This window comes from Phyllostomus hastatus, unplaced genomic scaffold (genome assembly GCF_019186645.2).
Source record: "Phyllostomus hastatus isolate PE091 unplaced genomic scaffold, TTU_PhHast_1.1 phas_contig_152, whole genome shotgun sequence".
NCBI lineage: Eukaryota > Metazoa > Chordata > Mammalia > Chiroptera > Phyllostomidae > Phyllostomus > Phyllostomus hastatus.
The window spans coordinates 14,014,383-14,037,618 of record NW_025333622.1 but is presented as its reverse complement, the minus strand read 5'-3'; the positions used below and the strand labels follow the sequence as shown (position 1 = coordinate 14,037,618).

General features: G+C 38.0%; 1 protein-coding gene and 2 pseudogenes across 1 annotated transcript in view; 1 reads left to right on the top strand and 2 right to left on the bottom strand.

The window, feature by feature from the left end:
• The window catches only part of KDM5A (lysine demethylase 5A), a 111,944-nt gene that overhangs the window by 63,511 nt on the left and 25,197 nt on the right, over positions 1–23,236 (top strand). Inside the window, exons 15-22 of the mRNA XM_045830406.1 lie at positions 1,571–1,752; positions 2,134–2,258; positions 2,952–3,102; positions 6,699–6,813; positions 12,764–13,119; positions 16,621–16,759; positions 21,238–21,417; positions 22,239–22,400. Coding sequence (XP_045686362.1) covers positions 1,571–1,752; positions 2,134–2,258; positions 2,952–3,102; positions 6,699–6,813; positions 12,764–13,119; positions 16,621–16,759; positions 21,238–21,417; positions 22,239–22,400 — 1,410 coding nt within the window. The remainder of the gene's footprint in view (positions 1–1,570; positions 1,753–2,133; positions 2,259–2,951; positions 3,103–6,698; positions 6,814–12,763; positions 13,120–16,620; positions 16,760–21,237; positions 21,418–22,238; positions 22,401–23,236) is intronic.
• Positions 8,421–9,248, bottom strand: LOC123813415 (annotated as a pseudogene).
• On the bottom strand, positions 10,267–11,174 carry LOC123813414 (annotated as a pseudogene).

Below are 23,236 nucleotides of genomic sequence, written 5' to 3'. Positions count from 1 at the left end.
TTACATAAGCCAAGGTAAAAATGAAGGAGAGAATCCTTGAAGCAGCAAGTGATAAGGGGACAGTAACCTGCAAAGGAGTTCCTTTCAGACTGTCAGCTGATTTCTCAAAAGAGACCTTGCAGGCAAGAAGGGGCTGGAAAGAAGTATTCCAAGTCAAGAAAGACAAGGACCTATATCCCAGATTACTCTATCCAGCAAAGCTTTCATTTAGAATAGAAGGGCAGGTGAAGTGCTTCTCAGATAAGGTCTTCAAGGAGTTCATCATCACCAAGTCCTTATTTTATGAAATGTTAAAGGGACTTATCTAAGAAAAGAAGATAAAGAAAAAACATGTATAGTAAAAGGACAGCGAACTCACAATTATTAACAACCACACCTAAAGCAAAACCAAAAGAAACTAAGCAAACAACTAGAACAGGAACAGAACCATAGAAATGGAGATCACATGGGGGGTCAGCAACAGGGGAGTGGGAGGAGGAGAGAGGGAGAAAAGGTACAGAGAATAAGTAGCATAGATTGTAGGTTGAAAATAGATAGAGGGAGGGTAGGAATAGTATGGGAAATGTAGAAGCTGAAGAACTTATAAGTATGACACATGGACATGACTAAAGGGGGGGATATGGGTGGGAGAAGGGTGTACAGGGTGGAGGGGAGTGAAGGGGGAAAATGGGACAACTGTAATAGCATAATCAATAAAATATATTTTTAAAAAAATCTTTAAAAAATAGTAAATAGTAAAAAATAATTAAGAAAAAACCCAAAGTATATGTTGAAAGATTAGGCACATAGATTGTGCCTGCTAGTGAATAAATGATCAGGTTCCACCTTAAGTGAAAAAAGTTTGCTCTCATTGTGGAATTAGGTTTATAAGTACTTTTCTCAAGTAAATAGAAACCATAAAGGGAGCCCTTATATATTAAATGGAATCTTTATAAAATACTACTTAAGATGTTGTTGCTTTCTTAAACTGGCATACTGATGAGCTTTTTTTTGATACCTTGCCCAAGTAGATTATGTTGTGGTTTGAATAGTTTATTTTATACTTCTTTATCTTTACATAAGTTTGTACTATCAATGTCACTTTTAGATCATAGATTACTAATGTATCTGGTTCAAAGGTGTATTATCCTTGGGGAAAATTTCTTTTCTTCTTTTAGAGAAAAGATAAAAAGCACACAAAACAAATATTTGGTTTTATGAATTATTGTATGGTAAACTTCATTGTCATCACAATTGTGGTAAAAAAATACAACTTTTGTCATTTATCCCCAAGATCCCTCCCAATTATAACTTCCCTGACTGTTTTGACCTTTGCAGTAATAACTTCCTGGTATTTTAAAAACAGTTTTATCAGTGTAATGTGCATTTCTAGATACCAAGGTTTAGTCTTGCCCATTTAAAATAAATACTAATGATTATATTTAGAAAGTATTTTGATGAAGTGCCATTGTACCTCCTGTGTTTATATCTTAAGTCAGAGATTTACCCATAGAGAAAAATTTAATAAATAAGTTCTTTGATGCTTGAAAGATTAGAAAGACTTGCTCTAATAACATAAATTGTATTTTAGGGTGTCTTGATGTCAGAAGAAGAAGTATTTGAACTTGTTCCTGATGATGAGCGACAGTGTTCAGCCTGCAGAACCACATGTTTTCTCTCTGCTCTCACATGCTCCTGTAACCCTGAACGACTTGTGTGTCTCTACCATCCAAATGATCTGTGCCCCTGCCCCATGCAGAAGAAATGTCTGAGGTATCCATCTAGAAGTTTCTTATAACACTTCCATTAGCTTCTTTTAAAATCAAGTGCTAATGTTGCCCTTCATAATTTTTTTCCCTGTGTCTGGGCCGGTAAATTCTTGTTTAATCTGCCTCCCTGCTTGAGGACTAGTCCTGTAAAGTTGGTCCTGCACTTGGCAAGTAAAATCAGTTTCTTTGTCAGTTGATTTCATATGCTCCTTATCTCTCCCTGTGTTACAACTGTGGCCTTCTTTGATTTCCTCTTTATTTGTACCAAGACATTATTCCTCTAGCTCTTGTACTTTCTTTAAGCTGATTGTACTTAAAATTTAATGTACTTTCAAGTTGTTGGTTTTTGAAATTTTTATTTCCATGTTTTTTGTTTTATTTTTAGATATCGCTACCCATTAGAGGACCTCCCTTCTCTGCTATATGGTGTGAAAGTCAGGGCACAGTCCTATGACACTTGGGTCAGTCGTGTTACAGAAGCATTATCTGCCAACTTCAACCACAAGAAAGGTTAAGTTTCCTTCTTTTGTATGCATACATTGAAATTGTTGTGACTTTGAAAGAGGCCTTGTTTTATGTGTTTTTCCTTCATTAAGCAAAAATCTCAGACTTCATATGAGACTTGAGACTATTGGGTTGGTTGATTATAGTCTTAATTTTCTATTTGAGAGTCTTTTTTTAAGTGAAAATGTTGATATAAAATGGGACAGATAACTAACTTGCAGTAGATATTTTTGGAAGCCATTTTTACCTGTGGACTAACATTAAAGGCTTATTGAGAAAGAAAAATTGCCCTAACTGAAAGGCATTGTCTGTAAGAATTAGTAAGCTTTCGTTGCAGTGGTGAGGTTTTTTTCACAGCTGCAGTATGTTTTTGGTAATAGATTGATGGCGGACTTGAGAGAGGTTAGTGAAAATTTTTCAATGATTTTTTTATGTATGTGGTCATAGTATATGGCTATTTATTCATTAAAATTTTATTTATTTTTAGGGAGAGGGGAAGGGAGGGAGAAAGAGAAAAAAATCAATGTGAGAGAGAAATATTGATCATTTACCTCTTATAGGTCCCTAACTGAGGAGCTAGCCCACAACTCAGGCATGTGCCCTGACAGGGAATTGAACTGGTAACTTTTCAATTTGTGGGGGATGACACCCAACCAACTGAGCCACACCAGTCAGAGCACTGTTTATTTATTTTTACAGATTTGGTTGAATTCCGGGTAATGCTGGAAGATGCTGAGGATAGGAAATACCCAGAGAATGATCTCTTTAGAAAACTCAGGGATGCTGTAAAAGAAGCTGAGACCTGTGCTTCTGTGGCTCAACTGCTTCTGAGCAAAAAGCAGAAACACAGGTAAGACTGAGAAGCACTGAATTCTTTAATGGTTTCCTTTTTTCTTTTTTTCTGGAGTAAAAGCCAAAATTTTAACTTGCCTTTGAGGACTTAACATCATCTTTGACTTCTAGTATCCATGTCCCTCCCTCCTGTAATAATGCCCTAATATTACCTCCTTCTCTCCCCCCGCTTTTTTTAGATTGCTTATTTTTAATTTTTTTCCATAACTGTTTATTATTTCCTTTCTTTGTTGTTTCACTCTGCACCCCTCTTCCTTTTACTGTTCATGCATACTAGAAGTGTTCCTCCTTAGGGCCTTCACACTGCTATTCACTCTGCTTGGAGTTCTCTTCCCCTGATATCCAAGTGTCTTGTCCTCTCACTTCTCTCAAGTCTTATGCAGAGGTCACATTCTTGTAGAGGCCTTCTCCGACAGCCCTTTATAAAATTGCAATTCTTTCATTATTTTTTTTCTCCTAGCGCAGTCAACTCCTGATATACTAATGTACTTATTTTATTTATTGTCTGTCTCCTTTCTTTCCCTGTCCCACTTGAAGTATGCTAGACTAGAATGCGAGAGATTTTATTGCCATATTTCTTAAGCTTAGAGCAATGCCTGACGCATAGTAGATATGCAATAAATACTTGTAAATAAATATAAAATACTACTGTAGGTTGAAGAAAGGTGGCAGCAAAGAGTAACTTTGGATGCAGGGGAAGCTGTCAAGGAGCACAGAAGAATGCCTCCTTGGTTTAATGTAATTCATACATGTTACATTTTCAGTAGTGTTGTTTCATATTCATTCCAACACATTCTTTATATCTGAAGGGCTTTTTCTATAGCAATTCACATTGGTAATTGTACATTTCTATCTGCTATTTTACCAGGAAACCTTTCTTAGAGACATTGATCAGCAAATCTTCACCTGTCATTAGATCATTGAACTCCTTAGAAAATCAGGTGAAAGCTTAGGGACCTTTTTTATTTATTTTTTAAAGGATTTTTAAAGGATTATTTATTTTTAGAAAGAAGGGAAGGGAGGGAGAAAAAGAGGGAGAGAAATATCAATGTCTGGTTGTCTCTCCTGTACCCCCTACTGGGGACCTGGCCTGGCCTGCAACCCAGGCATGTGCCCTGACTGGGAGTCAAACTAGCAACCCTTTGGTTCACAGGCTGGCACTCAATCCACTGAGCCACAGCAGCCAGGGCTTAGGGACCCTTTTTAAAAGAGAAATACATACAAACAAAATTTTGAATCAGTTTCAGAGGGTTGTTTTCTAAGCCAGAATAATGCCCTTCTTCTTCTTAAGCTTTGTGAGATAGAGGATTCTGTTTTATTAGTGAACTTATTAATATTTTACTGTGAGGAATTTATTGATTACTTAAAATCTTTAATACTTTTGAGATTGGAGAAACTATAGCTTCAGGAGTTGGATCTTTGAGCATTAACTCTAGAGCTAAAAACCTAATTTGGAAATGATCACCACCATTGTAAGTAGAATTCATCAAACACTATTCTGGAATTGCTTAAGTGAGAATTATAAAGAGATTAGAGAGACTTTTGGACAAGATGGAGGTGTAGGTAGACACACTCTGCCTCCTCCCACAACCAAAATTAAGAACAACAAAAATTTAGAAACAAAAAAACAACCAAAACAAACAAAATTGAACTGTTCGGAAGTCCCGACAACCATTCATCCAGACCGGTAAGAGGGGCGGAGTCAGCGGCCGGCGGAGTTGGGTCATGGCAGGAAAAAATGGTGGCTGGCAGACCCAGGAGCGCAGGGCACAGGCAGCAGCTAGCAGACCCCGGGCATGGGGAGGCATCGAGCAGACCCAGTGAGGTGCACAAGGCAGCTGGCTGTCCACAGTCACATATTTGAGTGCAGATAAACCAGGTGAAAATGGGCAGCGAGACAGACTGCACAACCCAGGGCCCCAGCGCTGAGAAATAAAGCCTAAAAGCACTAATTGAAAATACTTGTGGAGGCTGAGGTGCTGGGAGAGACACCCAGCCTCACAGGAGAGTTCGTTGGAGAGACCCACAGGATCCTAGAACGTACACAAGCTCACCACCCGGGAACCAGCACCAGAAGGGCCCAATTTGCCTTGTGGGAAGAGGCAGAGGGGACTGAAATCCAACAGAGTGGAGCAAGCGCCATTGTTACCTCTCTGACCCTGCCTCCACATACAGCATCACAACCCAGCCATTTGGTTACCCTGACCGGGTGAACACGTAAGGCTCCGCCCCTCACTACCTAACAGATGTGACCAGACCCCACCCACCCACCCCCGCAAAAAAAAAAAAAAGACTCAAACAGAAGAAAAAAATCAAAGCCCCAGAGGCAATACTTTTAAGTGACCAAGAGATACCAGCCTATCAGATGCACAGTTCAAAGCACTAGTGATCAGGATTCTCACAGAATTGGTTGATTTTGGTAGCAAATTAGATGAAAAAATGAAGGCTATGCTAAGTGAAATGAAGATAAAATGCACAGGGAACCAATAGTGGTGGAAAGAAAACTGGGTCTCAAATCAATGGAGTGGGCCAGAAGGAAGAAAAAACATACAATAAGAAAAGAATGAAGAAATAAGAATTTTTAAAAAATGAGGAGAGGCTTAGGAACCTCCAGGACATCTTTAAACATTACAACATCCAAATTATAGGGGTACAAGAGAAGAAGAGGAAGAGCAACAAGTGGGAAACTTATTTGAACAAATAATGAAGGAGAACTTCCCCAATCTGGCAAAGGAAATAGACTTCCAGGAAGTCCAGAATGCTCAGAGTGTCCCAAAGAAGTTGGACCCAAGGAGGAACACACCAAGGCACATCATAATTACACTACTGAAGATTAAAATGGAGAGAATTCTAGAAGCAGCAAGAGATAAGGGGACAGTTACTTAAAAAGGAGTTCCTTTCAGACTGTCAGCTGATTTCTCAAAAGAAATCTTACAGGCAAGAAGGGGCTGGAAAGAATTATTTCAGGTCATGAAAGGAAAGGACCAACATCCAAGATTGCTCTATCCAGCAAAGCTTTCATTCAGAATTGGAGGGCAGATAAAGTGCTTCTCAGATAAGGTCAAGTTAAAGGAGTTTATCATCAAGCCCTTATTATATGAAATGTTAAAGGGACTTATCTAAGAAAAAGAAGATAAAAAATATGAACAGTAAAAAGACAGCAAACTCACAATTATTAACAACCACACTAAAACAAAAGCAAACTAAGCCAACAACTAGAACAGGAACAGGACCACAGAAATGGAGATCATATGGAGGGTTAGCAACAGGGGAGTGGGAGGAGGAGCGGGGGGGGGGGGGAAGGTACAGGGAATAAGTAGCATAAACAGTAGGTAGAAAATAGGGGGAGGGTAAGAATAGTATGGGAAATGTAGATGCTAAAGAACTTATGACCCGTGGACATGAACTAAAGGGGGGAAATGTGGGTGGGAGGGGGTGTGCAGGCGGGAGGGGAGTGAAGAGGGGGAATGGAACAACTGTAATAGCATAATCAATTTATATACATATATGAAGAGATTAGAAGCCCCTTTGATATCCAAATGACTGGGAAATTTTCTTATGTATATCTCAGTACTATTTTATATTTTACATCAGGCAGAGCCCCGATTGTGGGAGGACTCGAACCAAACTGACAGTGGAAGAGTTGAAGGCCTTTGTCCAACAACTTTTTAGTCTTCCGTGTGTCATCAGCCAAGCTCGACAAGTAAAGGTATGGAGATTACGTTCTTTAATTGGGTAATATCCTTTGTAGTATGGGCTACAGTTTTGGGTAAACAAAATAGTGTGTCTGCACTAGTTTTTCTTCTGCTTGTTTCTTTTCTCACATGAGTGCTGTTACTTAATATTTTTTAATAGGCAGTTAGAATCTGTTTGTATCATTCTTAGCCTGTAATTCCCCTTTTAAAATTTTAGAGTTAAGGCTAGTTTAGAATTTTTTTCTATATTCATTTTGGCTCGGAAGCCCCATTTAACTTAGATGTAATTTAAGTGCAAGAAATTAGTTAAAAGAATTTGAATGTATTAGTGAGTCATTAGTTCATGACCTTTTAAAAATGAAGAACTCTGACATTACCAGGGCCCTTATGGTTTAATGAATATATAAAATCAAATATATCAAATAGTATAAATCAAATATATTAATCTGAACAATTAGTAATCTTTTGATAGATTGTGGTATGTTTTGTGATTTGGCTGTGGGTCAGATATCTAAAATGGTTTTTTCAAAGCTGTCAACTTGTGAACCTTGTATTGTGGTTTTGACTACTCCAGATCATAAGAGCATTTTAATAGTTGAACATACTTTCCTTCCTGAGAGATTTTCTTCTGTAAACATCTGTGACATTATAGTCTCTGGTTTTCTTAGCTCATTCACAATTCCTTTTCTTTTGTCTTTGCGGATTGTTTTCCCCTTGTTTTTTTTTTCCCCCCAAGTACTTTTCATTTGAGGCAAGGAGAAATCTGGCTGAAAGGATTACAGTTCCAGGCAGCCAAAATGAAATTATTAGTGGCACTCTTTTTAACTTTGTAGATTCATCTTAGTCAGAAAAGGGTATTAGTTCATCATCACCAAGCCCTTATCATATGAAATGTTAAAGGGACTTATCTAAAAAAAAGACAGTAAAAAACATGTATAGTAAAATGAGAGAAAACTCACAATTATTAACAACCACACCTAAAACTAAAACTAAAACAAACTAAGCCAACAACTAGAACAGGAACAGAACCAGAGAAATGGAGATTATATGGAGGGTTAGCAACAGGGGAGTGGGAGGAGGAGAGAGGGGGAAAGGTACAGACAATAAGTAGCATAGATGGTAGGTAGAAAATAGAAAGGGGGAGGGTAAGAATAGTATGGGAAATATAGAAGCCAAAGAACTTGTATGTATGACACATGGACATGAACTAAATTGGGGGAATGTGGGTGGGAGGGGGTGTGCAGGGTGGAGGGAAGTGAAGGGGGGAAATAGGGCAACTATAATAACATAATCAGTAAAATATATTTAAAATAAAAAGCTAAAAAAAAAAACGAAAAGGGTGTTGAGATTGTCCTTTCCCCACTGGACAAGAAAGGCAAAGAAAACTGGAAGAGACCTCTGATCTTCTCAGACTGCTCTTCGGAACAGTTAGTAATCTTTTCCAATGCAAGGTTGGCCATGCCCTTGCTGATTTGTCTGCAGGTGGCTATCCTGCCACTACATACAGGAGCAATAAGTCAAGAAGGACAGCTGGAGGTCTCTTGGGAAAGAGGAGGCACACTTCAGAACTCTTCATTGAAGGGATAATTCCTGTGGGAGACATAGCTCACCATGGCACCCTCTAGTTCTTGCTATAGCCAAGTAAAGTAGTCATATCCACACTGCTTAGTTAGAAATCAAAGACCTGAAGTGCATTAGTGATGCATTCATGTGTCGTAGACTTGGGGATCATGACCAGATTCCTCAGCATGGGGAACCGGATCAGAATCTGGGCTGTGGTTTTATCGTACTTGTTAGCTGTGGCTTTGATTCTGGGATCCTCCAGTAGGGAAGGGTCCTCAGGCTTGACCCATGGCCTGTCAAGAATGACACTTAACCGCAATGCCTTTGGAGTGGCAATACTGGATTAACTTCTGAGTGAGTTACAGTTGGCACTTGATCTGGCTTGTATTTTAAGTCAGGTTTGTTGAAGATCTTGATTTGGAGATGGTTGAAGTTAGAGATTTCAATAGCTTTTATCAGCCCTTCACCCAACAGCTCTCTCATGGCCTCCCATGTGTCCAAAAATGGGTATCAGAGGGAATCGCGTTGCTTTTCCCCATCCACCAGAAAAAATTTGTTCCTGGGCTTGAAACTGGCCAGTGAATCGGGTCAAGGATAAGGTCAAGGTCCAGATAGTCCAGCTTCAGGTCTCTGAGCATCTTCTGGCAGACTCCCTTCACCAGACTTTTCTCATGGTACAAGGACCACAGCTTGCTGCTGATGAAGAGGTCCTCTCGTTTCACTACCTGCTCTTTGAGCTTCTTTTGGTTGGCCACCCCACTTTTATTCTTGTTCTGATACATGTAAGCGCAGTCAATGTGGTGGTACCCAAGGTCATTTGCACCTTCACAGCCTCCATCACTTTGCTCAAAGGGAACTTCCAGGTGCCCAGACCTGTGATGGGCATCTTGGTGCCATTGGAGAGTGTGACTGGCTATGACTGCTGTGCTCAATAGACCCAGGCCCAAGGACCATGACCTTGTCTTGACTTTTAATTGTGGAGTGTATTAGGAGTACTCAGATCCATTTTTTTTACTCTTGGTCCTAATGGTTTATTTGTCCAGAGACATTAAATATTACCTATATACTATCAAGTTCCAATCTCCAGCTCTAACTGCCATTCTTTTCTACAGAATAAAAGGCTTCTTAAAAGCCTTCTAATGAATCAAAATCCTTGATTTCTTTATTTCTCTTGTACTCTACATTCAGTTTCTAAAGAAATGCGATTATCTCTAAAATGTATGCCAAAGTAAACCATTTGTCATCAACTCCATTGCTTAAACTATGCTCTAAACCATTAGAATCTGTCATTTAGATTAATGCAATCAGCCTCTTAACTGGTCTTTCTTCTACTCTGGTTCCTGACATTAGTAGCCAGAGTGATCATGTAAAATATAAATTAAATTATATCACTCCCCCTTGGTTAAAATCCTGCAGTCGTTCCCTAAAACTATTAGAATAAAATGTAAACTCATCATCTAACTTCTGCTTATTCTTCAACTATATTTATTTTCTTGTTTTTAAAGACCTTATTAACAGGTGCTTGCAGTTTATTAATTTTGCAGAAATCAAGGCATAAACTTTTATTGCAAATTAAAAGTGAGGTTCTTAAAAATCTCAACTTGACCAGATATAAAACAATTTAAAAACCTTCAAAGGTGCATTGAGAAAAATCAGGCTTATTTAAAAAAAGCACACATACAAAACATTTGTCATTACCAAAAAGAGATGTCTTTAGCTAAAAATAATGAAAACTCCATGTGCATAGTTAATGCAGATAGTTCTAGTTATCTGGTCAATGGGCAGAAGTCAGCACCAAGGACTTCAGCTCCAATCTTGTGTTCATTTCTTATTGCTGGGATTTCATAATCATTCTTCTTGTTGGATGACTAAATGGAATGATGGTAAAGATGGTAAGCTGGCATTTACTCAGCCCCACCCTGCTCAGCCACAGGAGCAGACAAATTCTCAGCTGGTAGATTAGCTCCTTTTGTCTTTTTGCCATCTTGTGGTTTAGGGTTTACTGGGTGTCTGTGTCAGTAATTGAAATTGTAGCAACACCAACGATGAGGTGGCTGCTGACCTAGGGTCTCAGCTCCTTGATTTTCCTTATCTTCTGCATTGCTGTCCTCTCTAGGCTGTCTTTGGCAAGGAGGGCCCCTGTGAAATTGTGATCTATAGCCCTGACACATACTCTGTCTCACTGGTGTACCTTGTTCTCTTGCACCGATTGTCAGCACCCTCCATCATTTCTCCCTGCACAGGAGGATTGGAATACTGTGGTCATTGCCCATAGGGTCTCTGCAGTAGGGCCAGCAATGTTAGGCCTGGCCTTCAGGAGCACTCTCCCACTCCTCATTATTTTCCCCACTCTCATTATTCTGGTAATTGTGCTGGTAATTAGGAGGAGAACCCTTACAATATAGATAGCATGTATCTATTGTGGTCTGCTTCATATTTATTGCCTTGCACTGGAACTCCACCAGGGCCTGTGACATTTGCTGTCTTTGCACCTTTTCCTTCAAACTCCACATCTCTCCATCTCCTATACTGCAAAGGTACTTCCTAAGGTTATTCTTTTTTATGTCAGTCTGGTGTACAAATACATCTTCCTTGGTGGTGTTCCTGTTGATGAAACTGTATCCATTTCTTACAATGAACCATTTTACTCTTCCCAAAACCTATTGGGATGACTTTCTTGTCCCCTCTAGCAGGCACTGCTGATATGAGGCTGCATGGGTCACTACTCCCTGTGGTACTGTGTTTGGTGTTGGGGGTGGGCAACAAGGGTGGGGGCAGTAGGCAGCTACTGGGTCTCGGCCTCACTGCTCATGGTTTTGGTGATCGTGACTTGGGCTGGCTGTGGCAGTTGTTCCCTGGGTGTGATGGCAACTAGGTTGGCAGCATGTGGGGCTGCTTCAGGCTCTCTGGGGTTTGCTCTCTGCTCCCACTACTGATGAACTGTCAACTACATTTATGAGGGGTGACCCCTCCAAAAAACAGAATTATGTTCTTGAGTACAGGCCCCTTTTAGTGTAGTATAGGCTTCCCCCACTAGGTGAATGTTCTGGGAATCCATCTATATCAGTGTACCAGCTGTTGTTGTGAGAGGCTGTGTTAGGCCTCCGTAAATTTTGTTTTGAAGATTCTTTCAACTCCTTTACCCATTTCATGATGGGTGATTCATGAGTGCATCAGCCCACACTGCACTGTGATCAGCAGTTTTTGGGCAAAAATGGTGTGACCTCTATACCCCACCCTTCCTATTCACCCATCTCACCCTGAGTGCCTTTGTTTTTGTTTACCCGGATGAAAAAGTTATCAAAGGAAATGCTTTGCCAGTGTGGAAGAGGTGACTCAAAAATGGCAGAAGCACTAAAAGGCATCAAAATTGACAAGTTCAAAAACTATTTTGAGCAGTGGAAAAAACTTCTAGATGGGTGTATTGCATCAAATAGAGAGTGCTTTGAAGGAGACTGAAGTTTAAATATATAAGAATAAATAACACAATTTTTAATAAATACATTCTATTTTGGTGGTCTTGTCATACTCTTCATCTACTTTGTTCCCTATCATCCACTTTGGAACAAGACACCAGGTTCATTTCTGTTTCAAAACTTTTGCAATTATTACTTGCCCTGTCTGAATTGCTCTATTCCTAGCTGTTCATAAGGTTCCCACATTTACCTTCTCATTTTTGTTTTGGTTCATCGGTCTTTTAGATGACCATTGCAAAGTAATATGCTGCACTTTTGTCCATTCTCTATTGTGTTGCCCTATTTTATTTTCATAGTGCTTAAAAAACTGACATTCGTGTCAGTTTTTTCGTGTGTTCAGTGACTGGCCACATATATTGAAATGTATATTCTTGAAGACAAGGACTTTGTTTTGTTTAATGCTGTGTGCCTAGAACAGTGCCTACATCTAAGTCAGAAGTCATTACATATTTTTAAATGAATCATATTTTAAAAGTAGGACTAGGTAGGTGATTATAGAGAAGCATATTTATGCCCTTAACTCTCATATCTATTTGGTGCTATGATGGTGAGATTAATAGATGGTATAGAATTTGATAATATTGCCTATCAAAATTATGTGTATTTGCCTTGGTCAGTGTGGCTCAGTTGGTTGGAACATCATACTGTACACAAAAAGGTTGGGGATTCGATTCCCGGTCAGGGCACATACTTAGGTTGCAGGTTTGATCCTTAGGGTGTATAAGGGAGACCACCAGTCATTGTTTCTCTCTCACGTAGATCTTTCTCTCTCACATGGATCTTTCTCTCCCTCGCTTTCATCTCTCTCTAAAATCAATAAACATATTTTTAAAAACTATGTCTATTCTATTGCCTATGAAATATGTTTATTATATACTCATTTTTTATCATTTAAATTTATTTTTATTTTTTTTGACTTTTTAAGAATCTGCTGGATGATGTGGAAGAGTTTCATGAACGTGCTCAAGAGGCCATGATGGATGAAACCCCAGATTCTTCTAAACTCCAGATGTTGATAGACATGGGCTCTAGTCTTTATGTGGAGTTACCTGAATTAGCCCGACTAAAGCAAGAGCTACAGCAGGCTCGATGGTTGGATGAAGTAAGATTGACTCTATCAGACCCACAGCAAGTCACTTTGGATGTCATGAAGAAATTGATAGACTCTGGGGTGGGGTTGGCTCCTCACCATGCTGTGGAGAAAGCAATGGCTGAACTACAGGAGCTCCTTACAGTCTCTGAGCGATGGGAAGAAAAGGCTAAGGTCTGCCTACAGGCAAGGTGAACACATATATTGGTGACTGTTGCCTTTTTAATAACTAAGTAAGATAGTAGAATGGGAAGAGGTACACAGGGTCTATTTCATTAAATATTTAATTAAATATTTTACACCTTTTCTGACCAAGCACCATGTTATCAAATGATTCTACATATAGACAGTTCTATATATTGTGTGCAGAGTACTTTGTTAGTACTTATATGATACAAAATAGTGTTTTGTTTAGAGCCTCCCATTGCTGATATTATAGTTAGGAGCTGAGAACTATGAAGTTCATTGCAGTTACGTTATTAACTGAGGGGTGCAGAAAAGTACTATAGGAATTCAGAAGAGGAGAGATCGTTGTTAGCTTGGATGGTCAGAAGAGAATCTTGAGAGAAATGTAAGAACTTAGAGCCTTGAAAAATGAGTAGGATTGAAGTGGAAGGGGAGGCAAGAGAGATGTCATTAGCTAATAAGTTTAAGGTATATAAGGAGTGTTCATGTGACAAAAGTTAAATGGGCTTTTTTGGAGTGTAAGATGTATGCAGGAAAGTAGTGAGAGATAAGAATCAGGCATAAGAATGTTAAGTAGTCACATTAGCATAACACCCCGTTTCTTTGTGAGATTTAAATATAGCATATTTGACTCTATATCAACTGTTTTGACTGTAATGTTCTTTATAAAAGTCTTTTCAGCAGCTAAGATAATATTTATATAATTTCTGTTGTGAGGATGAGGAAACTGGGATGCTTAGAGAGATCGCATAGTTATTAAATAACAGCTCAAATTTAAAGTCTTTTCCACTACATTCAAATTCTTCATGTACTTAACTACTTTGTCAGCCAGTTATTTTGAATGGATTTGAAAAGAGGTCTTAGATGATTTAATTAACAGTTCTGCTCAGCCAAAAAAGGCTCCACATTTACTAGATATTTTGCTCTTCAGATGTTATGGAACATAGCAACTATATTTATTTACAGCTCTTCTTATCCAAAACATTCAGATTACTCTGTGTCTTCAGATTCATGGGACTTCCAGGAGGCAGGAGAATATTAAATGGAAAAAGCTAAATAACTTTGGAATGTAAAACTATGATTTGGTATATCTGATGCATCTGCTTATAGTCTAATGAAAGAAAACTGTTGGTAGTAATGTTTGAAAACTTTCTTCTTCCCTCCAAAATGTCTTTCATATCTTTCTCTTCAACTTCATTGTCACTGACCTAGTTACAGTACTCTTATATTTTCCCTTGATCTTCTCAATTCGATAAGTATTTACAGAGTACCTACTACATACATGCCAGGCACTAATGTTAAATGCTTTGGAGATAGTTGGGGGAAAAGACACACAAGGTCCCTGCTCTAAAATAGAGCCAACATTCTAGAGGGGAGAGACAGTTGAATAGTGAAGGAATGAATGAATTTTAGATACTTAGTGTCATGAAGAAAATAAAATTGGTGAAGAAGTAGGGAGTGATGGGAATGATGGGAAGTACAGTCTTCCCTTTTCTAATTCCTATCAAAGTTACCTTTCTGAAATACATTTTTAGTATTCTTCCTCTCTCAGTATTGGTTAACTACTGACCATTTTTTTCTTGGTATCCTCCTCCTTTGCCTTTGGGCTTCTCTCTGTACTTAAACAATGGCTTTTCTCAGTATTCTGTCCTAAACTGCTCCTTTTCTCACTTTGTACATCTCCCTGGAAATTTTACCTAACTTCTTGGCTCCATTTGCCATCTTTCTACCAATTAATTCCAGTTTTTTGTCTATAACATAGTAGCTTTTTTCCTCATATATACCATCTGCCTATTAGATAATTCCATTGGATACCCCTCAAATGCCCATATCCAAAATTGGACCCATTAATTCCTTTCCATAATTTCTTCCTTTGTTCTTTTTTTCTTTGAATTATACCATCTTTCATTCATTTGAACAAGCCAGTATTTTGGAAACTAACTTTGACCCCTGCTTTCTATATTTTTACCATCGAACTCAGTTAACTATCAAGTCATATTGATTCTATTTCCTTTGTTTCTCACTTTCATTCTTATTTTGCTTGGGGGGGTGGTGGTTGCTGTCATTGCTGATCATGGATCATAGCAACAGGTCCCTTCTCTAAGCTCACCTCTCTTATCCACTCTCTGCACTGCAACTGTTATTTTCTTAAAATACAGGTGTGACTTTGACTCCCTTGTTTAAAACCCTTCACTGTTTACCATTCCACTTGGGATGAAGTTCCGATTCCTTGACCTGATTTATAAGGCCAAGCTGTAATCTAGCCCCTTGCTTAAATAGCTCCCCTTATCCCTTGACATTCTTCCTCTTGCATTCTAACACAGTGATCACACCTGCCTCCCACCATCGGTTCCTCAAACATACCATGTTCTTGCATATCTCTGGACTTTTTACACCATTTGTTTTCCTATGGAACAGCTTTCATCTCTGCTCTTTCCCTGTGGAGCACCTCCACTACCCCTACCCTTTCTCTGGCCTCAGCTTTTCTGAGCTAATCGTTTTTCACCGGTCAAGTGAATTAGGTCCTCCTAGTATATAACCTGATAGCATCTTTATTTTCCTCTGTTATTACACTTACAGTGCATCTAACTCCTTATTAATAAGCCCCTCCTCCACAAGATTAAAATATTTTATAAGGCAAGGATGCTGTTACTCTTGCACATTAATAATCTCTGGGACCTAGCACAGTGCCTACCACATAGGATTCATGGATGGTGACAAAACTTTTCCCATCCTAAGCAGCTTCCCATTGTTGACATAGTGAAATGCAGGGCTCTCAACACCTCTTAATAGATTTACGTTTTTCTTTCCTGCCAAATCCCCCTATTTCATGCTCTTTCTTTTACTTCCTCCCCCAATCTTCATACCATCCCTTATCTTAAACTAGACTACCAACTTATTTTCATGTGTTTCTCTTTGTCCATTGTATTCCTATTTTTTCCCTTTAACCTTTCACTTGACAAAATCACCTATTTGTAAGGCCTGGCTCAAAGCCCTGCTCAGTCTCCCTAGGCAGAATTAGTCATTGCCTCCTGTAGTAATTTGTTCTTAATTTCCAGTACATGCTTATCTTGTATTCTGATTAGTTGAAGATAAAGGTCTTTTTTATTCATCTTTGTGTAACTAGGTGTTAATGACTGTAGTTTAATTAAATGTTCATTGTCAACATTAATTGATTTCTAGACTATTGCTTTCTACATTGTATCTAATACACATCTCTGACAATTTCAGATATTGTGGAGAACTCAAGTAGAGGCAATTTAGTGTAGTGAAAAGAGCATGGGATCTGAGACATCAGTATTTCAGGTGTGCCATTTACTACATTAAGTGACTTTGGGGAAAGTAATTGAAAGTTATCTATAAAATGGAAATAAAGATAATAGCTGTTTTGCCTCCCTACAGGATTGTGGTAAGAATTAAATGAAATCAAATGTATGAAAATTCTCTACATATTTTAGCAGTTTGACTTTTCCTCATGTGTCTGCCCTATTTTTGTGTATTTTTAGACCAAGACACAGTGTGGCAAGTTTAGAAAGCATTGTGAATGAAGCTAAGAACATTCCAGCTTTTCTACCTAATGTGCTGTCCCTGAAAGAAGCCTTACAGAAGGCTCGAGAATGGACAGCTAAAGTGGAAGCTCTTCAGGTAAGGAGCCTTTTGAATCTTCTTATCATTCAGATAATGGTTTTTCACAGATGAATCATTTAAGCCCTTAATTTTTAAGAATTAGAATAACCATAATAAAATAATTATAGTTATTAAAATTTGCTTGTTCTTCCATCTGATTTTGTAATTCAAAATAAATATTACTTATTAAACATTACTGTTTCTATTGACTCCTTGCTGTAAAAGATGACAAAATTAAATCAGTGCTAGATAGAAATAAAAGTATGCTTGTCTACATTTCTTCTGAATTATAAAAACCATCAGCAGCATTTACAGTACTCAGGATATGAACTGCTGCACCAAGAAAGAACATATTCTGAGAGTCAAGCAAGTTCTAATGACTTCTTTTTTTTACTTTCTTTTCAGTTGACTTTTTTCTGGGACCTGCTTAGCTGCCTCTCTTTCTGTGCTGTTTTTTTGTTGATAAAATTATCTCTTTTAAAACAATTGTTATTTAAAGATTTTATTTATTTATTTCCAGAGAGAGGAAAAGGGAGAGAGGGAGAGAAACATCAATGTGTGGTTGCTTCTTGTATACTCCCAACTGGGGGCCTGTCCCACAATCCAGGCATGTGCCCTGACTGAGGATCAAACCAGCAACCCTTTGATTCACAGGCTGGCACTGAATCCACTGAGCCACACTAGTCAGGGTTTTTTGTTTTTTTATTTTTAATCAGAACAACTCCTCTGTTTCATCTTTGACTTACTTCAGGCAATTGATTGTCCTCAAATTTCTCATATTCCTTAGTTGGCTATTTATTTATTATTGAAGGACTTAGTTGGCAGGTATAGGTAGCTGTCTTGTATTCCCTCTAATTTTGAAGGATTTTTCCTACACCCAGCTCTTCCCTTCAGGAGGACTGACTTGGAGCCTTTAAGTGGACAGCTTCGGTTTAAAGGCAGACTCTTCCTTAGGATACATAGCTTGAGGGCAGGCTCTCTCTAGGCTTAGCCAGAATGTATTCTGTAGTCAAATGGCTATAGTTGGATACAAGAGGGATTAGTAGTAAATACAGTATTTCTTTTTTTTTTCCTAATTTTATTTTAATCATTGTTCAAGTACAGTTTTCTGTCCTTTACTCCCATAAATACAGTATTTCTTGACCCTATCTGTGTCTGAGCTTTCTCTTCTCTTTCATTTAGATGCTTATTCTTATTTTAGGGCTAGAACTTTATTACTTTTTTTAAAAGTTTCTTGCCTTTTTACTTTTCCACATGTTTCAGTATTACTGTACTTTCAAAATGAATTTATAGGCAGATAAGTCAGTTAATACATGGCAAATAACCTTTTAATGGACTGTCAGTGTTTAACACTTGATACTATGCCTTTATAGCCTCTGAATAAAAATGATTCTGGGGATATATATAGTTTATTATAGGAATGCTAATGTTTTTGCTAGGAGATTAATCCTAAAGTATCACTCTGAACTAATGTCTACAGGCTGCCCTCCCAGTTCAGGTGTTCTTGCCAAGGCCCTGGAATGGATTACTTGTTAACTCTCTCACCTGCTGTAATGATGTAGTTATTTAGTGAATTTAAAGCAGTATATAAGTTCTGAATACAATGACTTCATTACATCGAAATGCTGAAACATTATGACTTAGAAGGAAAATATCCATTCTCATCTATGTTTATGTAACATAAAATGGAGGTGATTATCAGAACTAAAGAACATTGCTTTGTGGTTGGACAAAACTGGAAGACTTTGAAACAGGCAAAAAACATTACTGGATGTCTTTTCAGTGGAATAATGGATATTGTCTGGTGGACTCTGAATATCTGATTCTAGAACTGTGTGTCTTAGATTTTCTTTGACAAAGCTATTTAACAACTCCATCAATTATTTTAAAATGATAGTGTTACAGATGAATTATATTCATAGAAAAGTAATTAAATTTGTGTTTGGATATGGAACAATTCATTTCCAACTGTAGAAAAGATAATCCCATTCCCTATATGATATTAACATCTGTTTTCATCCATTAGCAAATTTGCTACTCATTTGTAAAGTATATATATGCTTATTCTTTTTCAAAGTATGTTTTATTGATTATGCTATTACAGTTGTCCCAGTATTTCCCTCTTTACTCCCTTTACCTGGTACCCCCTTTCCCTCTAGCAATCCCCGCCTTAGTTCATATCCATGGGTCATGTATATAAGTTCTTGGACTTCTCCATTTCCTGTACTATTCTTAACAGCCCCCTGCTTGTTTTGTACCTACCGGTTGTGCATCTTAATCCCTGTACCTTTCCCCCCATTCTCCTCCTTCCCTCTCCCCACTGCTGATAACCCTCCAGATGGTCTCTATAGCTATGCTTCTCTTACTGTTCTGGTTGTTTGCTTAGTTTGTTTTTGTTTTTCCTTTGTTTTTTAGGTTCAGTTGTTGAAAGTTATGAGTTTGTTGTCATTTCAATGTTCATAGTTTTTAACTTCTTCTTTTTCTTAAAGGGACTTAAATAAGTCCCTTTAACATTTCATATAAGGGCTTGGTGATGATGCATTCCTTTACCTTGTCTGGGAAGCACTTTATCTGCCCTTCCATTCTAAGTGATAGCTTTGCAGGGTAGAGTAGTCTAGGTTGTAGGTTCTTGCTTTTCATCACTTTGAATACTTCTTGCCAGTCCCTTCTTGCCTGCAAAGAATTTTTTGCTCTTCCTCTTCTTCTGGCGTCCCTATGATTAAGATGTTGGCACATTTGGAGATGTCCCAGGGTCATCGTAGTCTCTCCTTGTTTTTTAGAATTCTTGTTTCATTCTGCTCTGATTGACTGTTTATTTCTTCCTTATGTTCCAAGTCATTGATTTGAACCCCAGCTTCCTTCCCTTCACTGTTGGTTCCCTGTGGATTTTTCTTTATTTCACTTGGCATAGTCTTCATTTCTTCCCTTATACTTTTGTCATACTCAATGAGATTTCTAAGCATCCTTATCACCAGTATTTTAAACTCTGCCTAATAGCTTGCTATCTCTGTTTCGCTTAGTTCTTTTACTGGGGTTTTGTTCTGTTCTTTCATTTGAGCCATATTTCTTTGTCTCCGCAATTTGGCAGCCTCCATATGTTTGTTTCTGTGTATTAGGTAGAGCTGCTTTGACTCCCTGTCTTGGTGCACCTATATTACATTGTGTAGGGTGGAGCCTTAGGTAAATGCCAGGGTGAGGCAGCCCCACTTCATTGCTTTGTGGCTCTGTATGTGGGGGTATGGGACAGAGAGGGCCCAGTGCCACTGCTTGACTTCAGGAGACTTGTTTGGCACTCACCCTGCTTCCAGTCATTTACATAACTGTTACCCTGGTGGTGATTTCCAGAGTGGGTGGGTTTGCATACATTCTAGGACCCTGTGGGCCCTTCAAATTGATTCTCCTGAGAGACCAGCAGTTCTTCTGCTGTCCCAACCTCTCCTGGTTTTTATAGCCAGGAGTTATGAGGCTTTATTTTCCTGTTGCTGGAACCTTGGGCAGTGCAGTCTGACCTGGGGCTCGCTCCTCAGGTACCCTGCGGGATGGCCCATTCCGTGTGGTCTCCCCCACCTCACCACTGCCACACCGCATCCTCTCCACCTGGCTCCCCGGCTGTGTCCCTCCTACCCATCTAGATGAATATGTCTTCTTTAAATCTTTGGTTATCGGACTTTCATACAATTCAATTTTCTGGCAGTTCTGGGTTTTTTTGTTTGTTTTGAAGTTAGTTGTAATCCTTCATATGGTTGTGCAAGGAGGTGAAGTGCGTCTGCCTATACCTCTATGTTGATGGAAGTTATATATGCCTATTCTTTACATTGTCCTGTATGATATTAAATACCTGTTTCCACCCATTAGCAAATTTGTTTCCTTATTTCTAAGCATATATATATATAGATAGATAGATATAGATATAGATATAGATATCTATATATCTGTTCTATATATTGTCCTTTGAACTGGTTTTTATATCTTACTGGTTCCCTCATTAATCAATAAAATTAAAATCTTTGATAACATGAATTTACACAAACTTAAAATTTATTGGGGTGACTTTGGTTAATAACACATTATTTTCAGGCATATATAATTCAGTACATCTGTATATTGTATTTGCACACTTTTTTAAAAGATAGTTTATTGATTTTATTTTTAGAGAGAGAGGAAGGGAGGGAGAGAGAAACAGAAACAGTGATTTGTTATTCCACCTATGTGTGCATTCATTGGTTGGTTTTTGTATGTGCCCTGATGGAGGATTGAACCTGTAACCTTGATGTATCAGGATGACACTCTGACCAACTGAGCTACCTGGCCAAGGTCTTTCACAAACTTTTTAAAGAGAACATTGGTAGCTATATTAATTCAAGAGATATAATGAGGTTTAAAGAATAATATTTAATAGAAAAATCACTCTAAACTGTTTGTAAGGTCTTTGACAATATATTGCTACATTTCATAAGTGAATGCAAATTGTGTGATAATGTACTTTTGTTTTTCAGAGTGGCAGCAACTATGCTTACTTGGAGCAGCTGGAGAGCCTGTCTGCTAAAGGGCGCCCTATTCCTGTGCGTCTTGATGCATTGCCCCAAGTAGAATCACAAGTAGCGGCAGCACGGGCATGGAGGGAACGGACCGGGCGGACCTTTCTTAAGAAGAATTCTAGCCATACATTGTTACAGGTAAAGAGTAGTTTAACACCTTCATCAGAAGTTGATTATTTAACACCTATAGGTAGTATTATTGGTGAGAATTGTTTTCATTTTATCTTGTTATGGTTGTACAAGAGATTCCTGTTAGGTAATATCAAATGTTGACCAGAGCTCTTACTGGTATGGCTCAGTTGGGCATCATCCCACAAAGCTGAAGGTCACTGGCTTGATTCTCAGTCAGTGAACATGCGTGGGTTGTGGGTTTGGTCCTTGCCAGAGGTGTGTACAAGAGGCGACCAATGGATGTTTTCTCATACTGACGTTTCTCTCCCTCTCATTCTGTCTTCCTTTCCCTCTCTCGAAAAATAAATAACTAAAACCTTAAATGCTGACCAGAAATTTAGAGCCTATGACAGACTTATTTCTGGTTCATGCTGTGCTGTGTTCAGAAAAAAACAGTCAGCCTGGATTTTGTCTCTCTCGTTAATAAACTCCATCGCTGAAAGATCTTATTTCTCAGTAGCATAAATTAAATACACATTACCCTACTCATCTTGAGCATTTAAACATAGTAAGTTAGTTTTATGTTTGAAGATTGGCTTCCTAATTACTAACCCTGTATCCTTGGTCAAGTTGTTTCCTTTCTGAGCCTCAGTTTCCCTTGTTTGTAAAATACAGATGATACTGTCTATTTCAGAGAGTTGTTATGAAAATTGAATTAGATAATGTGTGTAAAGTCCTTAAGACAGTGCCTAGGACTTGGTGAGCAGTCAATAAATGCTTCTTTTTTAGTATTTTTAATTCTAAGTTTTTTTTTAACCAGAGCTCAATGTTTGGTTTTATTTTTGTAGGTACTGAGTCCCCGAACTGACATTGGTATATATGGGAGTGGTAAAAACAGAAGGAAAAAAGTAAAAGAACTAATGGAAAAAGAAAAAGAAAAGGATCTGGACCTTGAGCCTCTGACTGATCTGGAGGAAGGATTGGAGGAAACCAGAGATACAGCCATGGTGGTAAGAAGCTATGATATGCATCTTAACTTTGCATTAAGAATACAAAATTTTGTGATGATAGTAGCACATTCACTGTTCTTGTGTTCTTAACTTTTAAAATTTCTATATACTTTTTTTTGGCTTTATGGTTATATATATTTCATAGATTTTAAAAATATTTATAACCAAAGTATACAAAAAAGTTTATTATTCTGTTCTCTTCCTAGAATTCTTTTCCATTTATCTGTTTTTTGTTGTTTTAATAGTGGTCTAATATTCTGTCAAATTGTCAATAATTTGCTGAACATTTTTCTGATATTGAACCATTTGGTTATTAAGTGTTCACTATTATGGATACTAATAAAGTGAACTTCCTTGCATAGCGTTTTTGTTTTTCAAGATATTTTCCTTCACTTGACTCTTAGGAATGGGATTACTGGGTTAGAATTTAATAATATTTTGTGACACTTAATATTAATGTGCTTTTCATAGGAACTATATCAGTTTACTGATACCAGCTGCTGTTTAAAATATCTCCCTTCACTTAGTAGCATTCAATAGTATAATGAGTGCTCAATAAAATATTTGTAGCCAATTAGAATTACTGTTTTTTGTTTTGTTTTGTTTTGTTTTGTTTTTTTGCAAAGAAGGAGCAATGTGTTAAGAACACTAGGAGCCTGAAGAAATAGAAAATAAAAATGAGTTTATTGTGCAATATGTAATAGTAAGGAGTTTCAAATTGCTGCTCCAATATATAATATCGTAAGGATTTCGTATGGCTGTTTCTGCCTACAGATGATTTCTGGTTTTTGCTTTTAGGGTTTTTTAAATTTTATTTTTCAATTACAGTTTGAATT